Source organism: Girardinichthys multiradiatus, chromosome 2, assembly GCF_021462225.1.
Source record: "Girardinichthys multiradiatus isolate DD_20200921_A chromosome 2, DD_fGirMul_XY1, whole genome shotgun sequence".
NCBI classification, from domain to species: Eukaryota; Metazoa; Chordata; class Actinopteri; order Cyprinodontiformes; family Goodeidae; genus Girardinichthys; species Girardinichthys multiradiatus.
Window position 1 is genome coordinate 10291992 of NC_061795.1, and position 13517 is coordinate 10305508.

The 13517-nt window shown below is 43.7% G+C and overlaps 1 protein-coding gene across 7 annotated transcripts in view; it reads right to left on the minus strand.

Annotated features, from left to right (window-relative positions):
* The window catches only part of ric8a (RIC8 guanine nucleotide exchange factor A), a 40771-nt gene that overhangs the window by 21487 nt on the left and 5767 nt on the right, over positions 1–13517 (minus strand). For 2 of the 7 annotated variants that reach the window (XR_007042263.1, XM_047390799.1), the window contains exons 3-5: positions 9315–9528; positions 375–529; positions 201–281 (exon numbers count right to left, since the gene is read on the minus strand). Coding sequence is in view for 6 of the 7 variants with exons in the window: in XM_047390799.1 (XP_047246755.1) it covers positions 201–281; positions 375–529; positions 9315–9528 (450 nt within the window). In the remaining variant the exon portion in view is untranslated. Of the gene's footprint in view, positions 1–200; positions 282–374; positions 2888–6330; positions 6600–6674; positions 6839–9314; positions 9529–13517 lie in introns of those variants that run through there. The other 5 variants (XM_047390818.1, XM_047390828.1, XM_047390812.1 and 2 more) reach the window with 5 other exon arrangements.

Here is a 13517-nt window from a genome sequence, read left to right on the forward strand (position 1 = left end):
ATTTGAGGAGAGAGCAGGAGCGAAAAGTGACAAGATATTTTGTGCAGTTATGAAAACGAATGTACATGTATGTGGTTGTAACATCAGAAACACATGTACTGCAGGGTCAGCATTTTATACCTTCAACATGATCAAAGCAATAAAGAAAATTCTAAACATTTAACCCTAAAAGTAAAACCCGTGTTAATTATTTGTCTTACCTCATGGTTCCAGGTGGTATGATTACATTGCTTCAGTCTCTCTGTAACACCATTAATAAGGTGCAGATCAGCTGCTACAGCCTGTCATCCAATCAACAAAGGAGGTAGCCACTTTCAGAGATTAAAATAAATCATAAAGAATTTTCTTAGTCCAAGAAATAAAGACGGACTGACCTGTCCTGTCTCATTGTGGAGCAGGATGTTACAGATGGACTTGAGAGCCTCAACAATCACTTCTTGATGAGTATTTTCTGAAGGAGGGGGGGATTCCTTTAGCACCACACTTGAGTCTTCTGCTGCCTCTTTCCCATCCTTCTTCACAACCCCCACTTGAGGAGAAAAACAGTTAATTGTGTCATATTGTTTCGAACAGATTTGACCCACATGCAGAAAGCAATTCAGGAGACAGAGTCTTACGGTAATGAGTTTATTTACAGTGTAATGAAATGTGCAGGGAACTGGAACCGTGATACCAACTGTAAAATAAACAGAACGGTAAGCAAGGGATAACTCTGGATCTAAACTCTTAAATAATAATTCTGCCTTACTGGATTGATGGAGAGATCCGCCAGAGGGGGGTGGAGAGACCAAGGGGTTGTTGAAAATGAAGTGCTGGAAATGAAAGGTTTGACTTGAGAGACATGAAACACAGGATGGATACGTAGGCTGGAAGGCAGGCGCAGACGAAGAGCAGAGGGACGGATGACTGAGTCGATAGTGTAGGGACGAATGAAGCGAGGAGACATAGACTTCAATGGGATGTCCCGGGAGGACAACAAAACCTTTTGGCCAGGACGGTACGCCGGAGCAGGCCGCCGCCTGCGGTCAGCGTACTTCTTGTTTTGGTCCGCTGTACGAAGGAGAGCTCTGGTAGCATTTCCCCAGATCCGTTTACAACGGCGTATGTGGTGCCGAACGGATGCTATGGCTATGTCCTTTTCATCAGCGGGGAATAGAGGAGGTTGATAACCAATAGAAACCTCAAAGGGTGAGAGGCCAGTTGCAGATGAGATTTGAGAGTTGACTGCATATTCGACCCAGGGAAGATAATTACACCAATCAAGAGGTTCAGTTGCGGTCATGCATCTGAGAATGGACTCCATCTGTTGGTTCATGCGTTCTGTCTGTCCATTTGATGGGGGGTGGTAACCAGACGTCAGGGAGGCCTTGGCTCCAAGAGCCAAACAAAACTGTTTCCAAACACGAGAGATAAATTAGGGGCCACGATCAGACAAAATGTTCTGAGGTATGCCATGAAGGCGAAAAACATGCTGAACCAACAGCTGGGCAGTTTGGAAAGCAGATGGAAGTTTTTTTAGTGGTACAAGGTAGCTGGACTTAAAAAAACGGTCTACAATCGTAAGGATGACCGTATTTCCTTTAGATATGGGTAAACCAGTTACAAAATCAAGAGCTATGTGAGACCAAGGGCGTTTGGGTGTACTGAGAGGCTGAGATAACCCATAGGGAGGCTGATTGCCCGATTTGTGTCTGGCACAGACCGAACAAGCCTGCACATACTCTTTAACATCCTTGTGAAGGGATGGCCACCAAAATTGCCTGGAAATGAGTGAGATGGTTCTGCTAACCCCTGGGTGACCTGAGAATGTAGCAGTATGAAACCAACGGATTAGCCTAAACCTAACAGATGTAGGGACATACTTCCTGTTGGGAGGACCTGTACCTGGGTCCGGCTCGTTTCGTTGGGCATTGTCTTTAAGGTCCTCCACCTCCCGAACTAAAGCTCCAAAAGTCCAACGGGACAGCACAATGGGTTATGCCTCTTTCTTGGTGGAGACTGGTGAGTATCCGGTTTGAGGTTCTTGGAGGCAGGTCTGTAAGAAATAGAGAGATCAAAACGAGAGAAAAACAGTAACCAACGTGATTGGCGTGGGTTTAGTCTTTTGGCTGATTGCAAGTAGGCCAGATTTCTGTGATCGGTCCATACTAAAATGGGGTTTTTTGCACCCTCCAGCCAATGTATCCACTCTTCGAGAGCTAACTTTACTGCAAGCAGCTCTCTATCTCCCACATCGTAATTCCGTTCAATGTTTGTTAGCCGACGAGAAAAGAAGGCACATGGATGGAGCTTTCCATCTGTGGAAGACTGCTGAAAAAGTACGGCACCAACACCTGTATCAGAGGCGTCGACCTTCACAATAAACTGTCTGGAGAAATCAGGATGAACTAGTATGGGAGTATGAGAAAACCTCTCTTTTAATGTCCGAAAAGCCTTGTCAGCCTCTGGTGTCCAGGTGAACACGATGTTAGTGGAGGTCAAGGTGGTGAGTGGTGTGGCTATCAAGCTGAAGTTCTTAATGAACCGTCGATAAAAGTTTGCAAATCCAAGGAACCGTTGTAGCTGCTTGCGGGAGTCCGGGACAGGCCACTCCAGTACTGCCTTGATCTTCTCAGGGTCCAAGCGAACCTGTCCACCCTCCAGGATGTTTCCCAAAAATGTGATAGATGTTTTATGGCACTCACACTTCTCGGCTTTCACAAACAGTCTATTCTCCAAAAGTCTTTGAAGAACTAGACAGATGTGACGGGTGTGCTCTTTAATGTCCTTGGAGTAGATTAAGATGTCATCAAGGTAGACGAAAACAAAAACATTCAAAAAATCCCTAAGAACATCGTTGATAAGGGACTGAAATACTGCTGGTGCGTTACTTAGTCCAAAAGGCATGACAATGTATTCAAAATTGCCTAACGGGGTCTTGAAGGCGGTCTACCACTCGTCCCCCTGGCAGATCCTAACTAGATGGTAGGCGTTATGGAGATCTAACTTAGAAAAGATAGTAGAACCGTGAACTGGTTCAAAGGCAGAGGAAAGGAGAGGAAGAGGGTATTTGTTCTTTACTGTAATTTGGTTTAACCCCCTATAGTCAATACAAGGGCGGAGTGAACCATCCTTTTTTCCCACAAAGAAAAAAACAGCTCCGAGTGGAGATGAACAGGGGCGAATTAACCCAGTCACCAGAGGCTCATTAATATAGTCCTCCATAACCTTTCTTTCTGGTCTGGAGATGTTATATAGCCTACTGGAATGCAGGGGGGCACCGGGAAGCAGATCTATTGCACAGTCATAGGGTCTATGCGGGGGCAATGATAAGGCCTTAGATTTACTAAAAATTAACCTGAGATCGTGGTACTCTGGAGGAATGTTAGAGAGATCGGAAATCTCATTTTCTGCAGGACCTGACTCAGAGTGGAGTGATGCTACTGTTGACTGTAGACAAGAAGAAAGACAGTTAGTGGACCAGGATTCAACTCGGCTTTCTGCCCAGTTAATGTGAGGATTGTGTTTTTTGAGCCAAGGGAAACCTAAAACAATAGAATTCAAAGCGATGGGAAACACACACAAAAAAAAATCTCCTGTGGCACTGCTGAGGTCTTATGGAGGCCCAGGATGCTCATCCAGAGTGTTGGGTCTTGAGTCTCTCAACGTTCTCTTCACAATATCCCACAGATTCTCTATGGGGTTCAGGTCAGGAGAGTTGGCAGGCCAATTGAGCACAGTGATACCATGGTCAGTAAACCATTTACCAGTGGTTTTGGCACTGTGAGCAGGTGCCAGGTCATGCTGAAAAATGAAATCTTCATCTCCATAAAGCTTTTCAGCAGATGGAAGCATGAAGTGCTCCAAAATCTCCTGATAGCTAGCTGCATTGACCCTGCCCTTGATAAAACACAGTGGACCAACACCAGCAGCTGACACGGCACCCCAGACCATCACTGACTGTGGGTACTTGACACTGGACTTCTGGCATTTTGGCATTTCCTTCTCCCCAGTCTTCCTCTAGACTCTGGCACCTTGATTTCCGAATGACATGCAGAATTTGCTTTCATCCGAAAAAAGTACTTTGGACCACTGAGCAACAGTCCAGTGCTACTTCTCTGTAGCCCAGGTCAGGCGCTTCTGCCGCTGTTTCTGGTTCAAAAGTGGCTTGACCTGGGGAATGCGGCACCTGTAGCCCATTTCCTGCACACGCCTGTGCACAGTGGCTCTGGATGTTTCTACTCCAGACTCAGTCCACTGCTTCCGAAGGTCCCCCAAGGTCTGGAATCGGCCCTTCTCCACAATCTTCCTCAGGGTCCGGTCACCTCTTCTCGTTGTGCAGTGTTTTCTGCCACACTTTTTCCTTCCCACAGACTTCCCACTGAGGTGCCTTGATACAGCACTCTGGGAACAGGCTATTCGTTCAGAAATTTCTTTCTGTGTCTTACCCTCTTGCTTGAGGGTGTCAATAGTGGCCTTCTGGACAGCAGTCAGGTCGGCAGTCTTACCCATGATTGGGGTTTTGAGTGATGAACCAGTCTGGGAGTTTTAAAGGCCTCAGGAATCTTTTGCAGGTGTTTAGAGTTAACTCGTTGATTCAGATGATTAGGTTCATAGCTCGTTTAGAGACCCTTTTAATGATATGCTAATTTTGTGAGATAGGAATTTTGGGTTTTCATGAGCTCTATGCCAAAATCATCCATATTAAGACAATAAAAGACCTGAAATATTTCAGTTAGTGTGCAATGAATCTAAAATATACGAATGTTAAATTTTCATCATTACATTATGGAAAATAATGAACTTTATCACAATATGCTAATATTTTGAGAAGGACCTGTATGATTTCCAGAAACAATTAAAGTCAAAGGTTTGGTTCGATGATTGATTCGTGGTAAATTTTGTCCATCTAATGATGAAACTAACTGAGGAGCTGGAAGTGGCTCAGTCTCGATCTAAGCTTCACTAACTAACCTCTGATCAATAAGGTTCTGGTCGCTACCAGAGTCAATAAGAGCGGAAAGATTCTGAAAAGGACGGTGTGAAATTATTGTGGCAGGCAAACCAAGTCTGGGGGTAAGTGGACGGTCCGTCAGTCTCCCCTCACTTACTGACGGACCTGGCCTTTTGGTCCCGAGTGACGAATAGGACAGTCGGCAAGAAGATGCTCAGGTGAGCCACAGTGAAAACACTGGTTAGTTTGGCGGTGTCTCAGTTTTTCCTCAGGGGAAAGCCGAGTACGCCCGATCTGCAAGGGTTCTATTCCAGATCTATGTGAAACTGAGGTGGGGCGAATAGTTTCAGTGGTTTGGCTAAGGAGATGGGTCCTAACTCTGCTCTGTTCTAATCGGGATCTTTTTCTCTCTCTTGTTCGGTTATCTAGTCTGACGGCTAAATTGATTAACCCATTCAAGGTCTTGGGCTCGTTGACTAATGCCAACTCATCCTTTAACAGATCATTTAAGGACTGGAAGGTAAGCAGTTCTGAGTGCGCAGTCATTCCATCCAGAAGCTGCTGCAAGGGTGCAAAAATCAATGGAGAACTCTGCAACTGACTGATTTTCTCTGTTTAATAGACCATAATTTTCTAGCATTGGCGGTTAAATCTATTTCACAGGAGAAGACCTGTCGAAACTCCTCCTCAAAATCAGAGAATGTGCAACCAAAGTCGAAACAATTAGAAAAGCGCGCCTCTGCCCATCTCAGGGCTTTTCCAGTTAGTAACCCCAGAACAAAAGACATTTTTACTGAATCATGTGGAAAAGACTGTGGGAGCGATTGAAAACAAGAGTACATTGGAGGAGGAAACCCATACAATCCCCTTTCTCCCCGGAGAATTTTTCAGGAATTGGGGAAGTGACATCACGTGAGTGCGGAAGTTGCTGAGAGACTGGAGAGGCAGAAGCGCCCTCTACGGCCGGGGCGGTGAAATTGCTCAAGGTGTGCTGAAACAAGGAGGCTAGTTATTCGATTTGCTGATTAGTTTGTTTCTGCTGTTCAAAAAGAGAACGGAGGGAAGAGTCATGAGTTATGATTTGGTGGTGTTGTTCAGAAAGAGTTCTCCTGAATGCTTCTGCTGGGTCGGGTTGGTCAGAGTGTTCTGTCATAATGTTTCGAACAGGTTTGATCCACATGCAGAAAGCAATTCAGGAGACAGAGTTTTACGGTAATGAGTTTATTTACAGTGTAATGAAATGTGCAGGGAACTGGAACCGGGATACCAACTGTAAAATAAACAGAATGGTAAGCAAGGGATAACTCTGGATCTAAACTCTTAAATAATAATTCTGCCTTACTGGATTGATGGAGAGATTCGCCATAGGGGGGTGGAGGGACCAAGGGGTTGTTTACCCGTGAGACTGGAGATGGTGAATATTGGTGAGCCAGGATGTTTAGTAGGTCCAAGAGCCTCCAAAGTTGGTGCAGTGGATGGAATAGGGTGGACAGGGTTCGCAGAAGGAGATCCAAGGAACAAAGGAATCAGGAGGCTGCCAGCCGTTGTGATCCAACGAGGCAATAAGAGGCTTGAGTCTTTGTTCATGGAGCTGGATAGCTTCCTTCCAGAAGACGGTAATCCAGGCAGGGTTCAATGCAGAAGGCAAAGTCAGGTTCAGGTAAACCTGCAAGGTAACAAAAATAAAATTACCAAAGTACAAGGCAAGATCAAGGCAAAGGTAATGTGGCTTGAGCTGTACCACTAAGGGAAACACTCTGGCAGTGAGTTGCTGACAGCCTCCTCCTTAAATACTCCTCAGAAGATAATCAAGGGGATAGAGAACACCTGTCACCTCTCCTCCAGGTTCCACGCCGTCTAGAAGCTAAGCACAGTAAACTGCACCAAACAGACATGGCACAGATCCTGACAAATTGAAAGAGCAAAGTTACCATAAAAAATTTACATTACTCATGTTCTTTAGTAGACTGTTACATTTTTGTTCTAATTTTAATCACAATTTCTTTAGCTTTAAAGAACAATAATTTTGTCCATGAAATCCTTTTGCAGTTTAACACGCGGATAACCCAAGTTTTATTTAATGCTACACTACTAATAGTTTTTTGTGTGATATGTTTGTGTGGTTCAGTTGACAAAATGCATGTCTTCCTTCTGAAACAGCTGCTTATCCCATTGCCTTGGTCCCATCTCAGTTACGACACAGGCAAAGACGATGTGCTTATTGTTTTATTGAGTCTATTTCAGAAAATGGGAGGCTTCTTTTATGGTTTTGTTGACTACCCACCATGTTCAGACTTTTTTTTTATTATTTTGATGATATCATTTTCAATATAAATAGGAAGAAATTTCTCAAAATTGGTGGCCATTGTTCTAAACAGAGGAAGCTAGACTGCCACCTCTGTGTCAAGGGTCAGTCTTTGCCTCAAGCAAAGAAGGTCAAGAATCTCAATGTCTTGTCCATGAGTGATTTTGGGATGTAGTGGGAGATGGACAGATGGATTGTGAGTTTGTCTGCAATAGTGTAGGTGCAGCTATGGTCTGTTGTAGTGAAGAAAGAGTGAAGCCAAAAAGCAAAGCTCTCATTATACAAGTCCGTCTTTGTTCTGATCCTTATCTGAGAAAGATCATGGCTGAAAGAGAGAGATCCTGGGTACTAGCAAATGAAATGAGCCTCTGAAAGAGGGTGGCTGAACTCAGCTTTAGAGATGGGGGGAGAAAATGGTGCCAGAGTTATTTGAGTTGGTTTAGGCATCTGATCAGGATGCCTCCTGTGTGCCTCCCTTAGGAAAGAAGCCCCTTGGGCAGCCCCAGAATTTGCTGGTAGGACATTAATTTCCTTCTGGCCCGAGTATACCTTGAAATTTTGCAGTGTTGCTAGAAAGAGGGGTGTAAAGCAGGCTTAGGCTATACAAAGATTTCCCTAGCTTTGAACATCTCATGGAGCTCTGTTCAATCCATCATCTGGAAATGGAAAGAGTATGGCACAACTGGAAACCTACCAAGACAAGGCCTTCCAGCTAAACTTAAAGGTCGAACAAGGAGAGCACAAATCAGAGATGCAGCCAAGAGGCCGATGGTGACTGGATGAACTGAAGAGATCCACAGCTCAGGTGGAGGAATCTGTCCACAGGACAACTATTACTTGTGCACGGCACAAATGTGGTCTTTATGGAAGAGTGGCAAAAAGAAAGCCATTGTTAAAAGAAAACCATGTTGGAGACACAGCAAACATGTGGAAGAAGGTGCTTTGGTCAAACGAGAGCAAAATTGAACTTTTTGGCCAAAATGCAAAATGTTATGTGTGACGGAGAACTAACACAGCACATCACTCTGAACACACCATCCCCACTGTCAAATATGGTGGTGGCAGCATCATGCTGAGGGGGTGCTTCTCTTCAGCACAGACAGGGAAGGTGGTCAGAGTTGATGGGAAGATGGATGGAGCCACATATTTTGGAATCTTGGAAGAAAACTTGTTGGAGTCTGCAAAAGACTTGAGACTGGGGTGGAGGTTCACCTTCCAGCAGGACAACGAGCCTAAACATTAAGCCATGGCTACAATAGAATGGTTTAAAACCAAACATATTAATGTGTTAGAATGGCCCAGTCAAAGTCCAGACCTAAACCCAATCTGGGTTAGGGTTAGATCTGGGTTTCAGATCTGTGGCAAGATCTGAAAACTGCTGTTCACCAATGCTCTCCATCTAATCTGACTGAGATTGAGCTGTTTTGCAATGAAAAATGGGCAAAAATGTCAGTCAGTAGATGTGCAAAGCTGGTAGAGGCATACCCTAAAAGACTTGCAGCTGTAATTGCAACAAACGATGGTTCCACAAAGTATTGACTCAGGGGGGCTGAATACTTTTGCACACTGCAAGAAATAATGTATAATTTTCTTTCCACTTCACAATTGTATATTGGGATAAAGAGTGTGGAATTCACAGTGGTTCACTGAGTCAGGGTGCAGTTCATTAATTTTACGTAGACTTCACCATCTTATTTACATTATTTTTTTCATTTGCTTTTTCATATTTATGGATCAACTGGCCATCTGGGAATTGAACTTAGGTTTACGTTAGGAAAGCTCACCATATTAAACACAAATTAGAAATATGCCTCAGTGTAAATTTCAACATTGTACTTGCTAAAAATGTTGAATGCTTCCTATCAAAAACTTGAGTGTTTCATTGAAGAGAGACTCAGGGGGCTTTAATGGGATTCCTGACGTTTATCTCAAGGTTGTACAAGAGTATGTTACATTTAAGCAGACTGGGAGGGAAGAAAAGGTTTTTATGAAGGAAATTTGCTGAGTTAAACTTAAAAATACTGCAAATTTTCTCCTCATGTTCTGTAAATGTGAGACTGGAATCACACTAGTTACCTTCGCTCTCCTCCAACAAGTCTCGGGCAGGTGCAGCAGGATGGGCAATGGCAATGCCGGCATAGCGGGCAAGAGTGAGCATAGCTGAGCGGCTGATGAATGGATCCATACAATGTTTGTCTCTGGTCAAGATTCGAACGGTCTCTAGACATGCCAGTAGACAAGAAGGTTGCAACTCCATGCTAAGGAAACTGAGCACCAGCTCCCCCAGATGCTGTTTCACAAAAATAATACATAAAATTTTATTTAAGAAGCAGCAATTGGCCACATACATTTCATTCTTGTAGTTCAAAAGCATATAAGAAAATATAATCCTCATTATAAAGTAAAACTTCAAACAGATCTAAATGTTCAAAAAGGAAAAAAAACTATAAAAATGCTACAGTGAATTGGAAAAGTATTTGGCTCTTACAGATGGATTCAGTTCTAGTCACACTTATCACATGCCGGTGAATATGGAGAATAATATTATCACATTTTTTTCTCAAATTAACAATCTTGTTTATATCTAATATAAACTGAAAAAACTAAACATTGTTATTATCTGACATTTGTTTCCAAAATCTGCTATAAACTACAAAACAATTACACCGTCTCACCTAGCAATATATTAATGTGAAAAACCATGAAGTTGTGAACGTCAGGGTGCAGTCTCTTCTCCATGTACACTCATTGTCTGTCTTATTGAGTTTTAAAGCCAACCTTTATCCCCGATGTTGTGTTTCTGCCTTAACCCTAACGAATAGCCCCCACGCTATCAAAGGCTACGCTACACACTTGGAAGCGATAAGAGATTAGACTTTTGTTGTAAAATGGGAGTTTTACTCTCTTTCCTCCCTGTGCACCACCGGGTCCATTTCTCTCCAGTTCCGAGACCCAACCAGTAAAACCAACAAAGTATTTACCTTGTGAAATAATGAGAAATGGTTAAGTATAAAATCAAGATTTAATGCCAAAATGATCAGTGTACAGAATATACAGTTGAACAGATACAGAGTGACATTCACTTTCGGTACCAGGCCCCCCTCAGCCCATCTTAGGGATGAACCAAGCAGAGCAAATAATGGAGCCTGAGTCCTGCTTTTATCTATGCCTGTTTTTAACCCTCCTAAAGGGTGTCATCTTCTTGTTTCAGTTTATCCTTGACTATGTGTTGCGTCTTATGTGTTACCAACAGTTATGTCGTGTAAGCTGTAGCAGTGAGCGGTGCGGCAGATAAGCAACAAGGCCAGATACATTTAATTAGGGCAGCAAAGAGATCATTAGAAAAGGCCACAGAATCATACATCCATAACAATTTCAACATACAATAGTGATGCAATTTGAAGCTTCTTGAAGCACTGAGGCTTTCCATCCAATTGCTTGACTCGTGAGCCGAGGAATCAAGATGTTTCATTTGCTCTACTGTGCCATCAAGTGAATAATAAATGTAAAGCCTGATTTAGACTGACCCATTAACAGGGCACAGATGAAGCTGATGAGCATTAACAGCGACAGCAAATTTATACTGTGATAAACATGCTTCTATCCGTTCCAATTATCCCCTTTCTTGTTGATTCCAAAGCAAAACAAAGACGCCTGTACTATGACTGAATCAGTCAAAGTACGGCCTGTTCTCGAGGCCTCGGACATCACCACATACGTCATAAACACAAGCCTCGATACGCGCTTCACAAAAAATCTACCCGAATTACTCGACACACGCTTTGAAGCATCAGCACACTGGACACATCACAAACAAACAGTAGTCAAAAGCACCAGCAACTCACCCATTGCTTCTGCTCACCAGCCTAGTGAATAGCCATCACACTACCCACATCACACTAAATCAGGTTACCCCAAAACTTATAGAAAGTTGCTTTCAGCACACCAACAGCTAATCAGTCTGTGAGATTTTATTCAGCAACTTTGTCGATGTTTGAGATCCGTAGATATACAACTTCACTGAAAGTGTACTCATGGCTTGCCAGTCAGTCAATGTCACAGTTAATCTAGCGCCACTGCTGTGTGTCTGCAAACTCGCGGCTAGACATATGCACAACATTTGCATTGGCTGTTTCTGGAGCATGCCCAGGCACCACTTACTTCATCGGGCTCATGCAAGCACTGCACACACTACACTTTCAAGAGCCAGCTCTGTAAGCTGACTACAGTTGGCTACCCTACCTTCTTCAAATCAAACAAAATTGATGTCAATTGATTCTGCTACCTTGGTGCAGCAAAAATCTTTGTTTGTGCTGCTATCATTTTGAAGATATTAATGAAAACTTCCAGAGGTCACCAAAGGTCAACCAGCCCTCAACCAACTTCTTCAAATCAAATAAAAGTGAACCTTCTTTCTTTGCAGGGACTGCACTGACTGATTCGAGACGCAAATTGACAGAAATTCACTTCACTTCCACTTGCAGGTTTCGCTTCGCTCTCGCTTTGCTCTATTCATGCTAATCACACTATTTGCATCCTGCCGTTCACGTCACGGCCTTCGAATCGCATCGCTTTGCTCCTGAACATGCCTTTACATAGGGTTAACTTGTAAATCATTCGCTTCTGTCGCGTCATTCGTGTTCGGTCGGAAGGCACCATTAGGACATCAGCAATAAAATAGTAGACCTGCACAAGGCTGGGATGGGCTACAGGAAAATTGCCAAGCAGCTTTGGAGAAGGCAACAACTGCTGGCGTAATTATAAGAAAATTTAAGAAGTTCAAGATGACAGCAATCTCCCTCGGTCTGGGGCTCCATGCAAGATCTCACCTTGTAGGGCATAAATGATCATGGGGAAGGTGAGGGATCAGCCCAGAACTACACAGCAGGACGTAATCAATGACCTGAAGAGAGCTGGGACCACAGTCTCAAAGAAGACCATTAGTAACACACTACGCCGCCATGGATTAAATTCCTGCAGCACACGCAAGGTCCCCTGTTAGAACCAGCGCATGTCCAGGTCTGTCTGAAGTTCACCAATGACCATATGGATGATCCAGAGGAGGAATGGGAGAAGGTCATGTGGTCTGATGAGACAAAAATTTAGCTTTTGCTCTAAACTCCACTCGCTGTGTTTGGAGGAAGAAGAAGGATGAGTACAACCCCAAGAACACCATCCCTACTAAGCAGCATTGAAGTGGAAACATCATTCTTTGGGGATGCCTTTCTGCAAAGGGGAGGGATGACTGCACCAGTGGCAATTGCTCTAAGACTGCAAGGGTAGCTCAGCTTCGCCTAAAATGTCAAAAAATAAGTGATCAAATATATACTGTTGTGTGTACATGTCATATACTAAATATGCGCTACAACGCGCTCAACTTTTGTGCCCAATCAGCTTCTTATCACTGGTAACGACGCGGTTTTCCTCTCACTCATTCCCGCAGCTTCACAGTGCTCTAAACAGTGAGTTCAATAGCAAAGCGAAAATGCTGGGCTTTGTCCCGCCCATCGGGCGCTCAGCGTCTCAGGGGGTCTATGGGGCAGTGGGCTGGCCTTGACTGGCCCGGACGCTCAACTTCTGCATGATGATCTGTCTGAGGCTGAATCCCTTTTTGATTGACAGCGAAATGAGCGAAACAGCGATGTTGAAATTGAGCTTCCCCTCCTTGAAAGACCAGCATTCGCCACTGGACTGCACCATATTGAGGGGAGGATGGATGGTGTCATGTATCTGGAGATCTTAGCCAACAACCTCCTTCTCTCAGTATGGGCATTGAAGATTGGTCCTGGCTGGGTCTTCCAGCAAGACAACGACCCGAAGCACACAGCCAGGGCAGCTAAGGAGTGGCTCCGTAAGTAGCTCGAGGTCCTGGAGTGGCCTAGCCAGTATCCAGACCTGAACCCAATCAAAAACCTTTGGAGGGAGCTGAAGGTCCGTGTTGCCCAGCTACAGCCCTGAAACCTGAAGGATCTGGAGAAGATCTGTATGGAGGAGTGTTTCAAAATCCCTGCTGCAAACCTCATCAAGAACTACCGGAAACATCTAATATCTATAATTGTAAAGGAAGGTTTCTGTATCAAATGTTAAGTTTTTTATTTTTTCTTCTGATGTATTAAATACTGATGTCATGCAATAAAATGCAAATTAATTACTTAAAAATCACACAATGTGATTTTCTGGATTTTTGTTTTAGATTCTGTCACTCACAGTTGAGGAGTACCTATGATAAAAATTAAAGACTTCTACATGATTTGCAAGTGGAAAAACCTGCAAAATCTG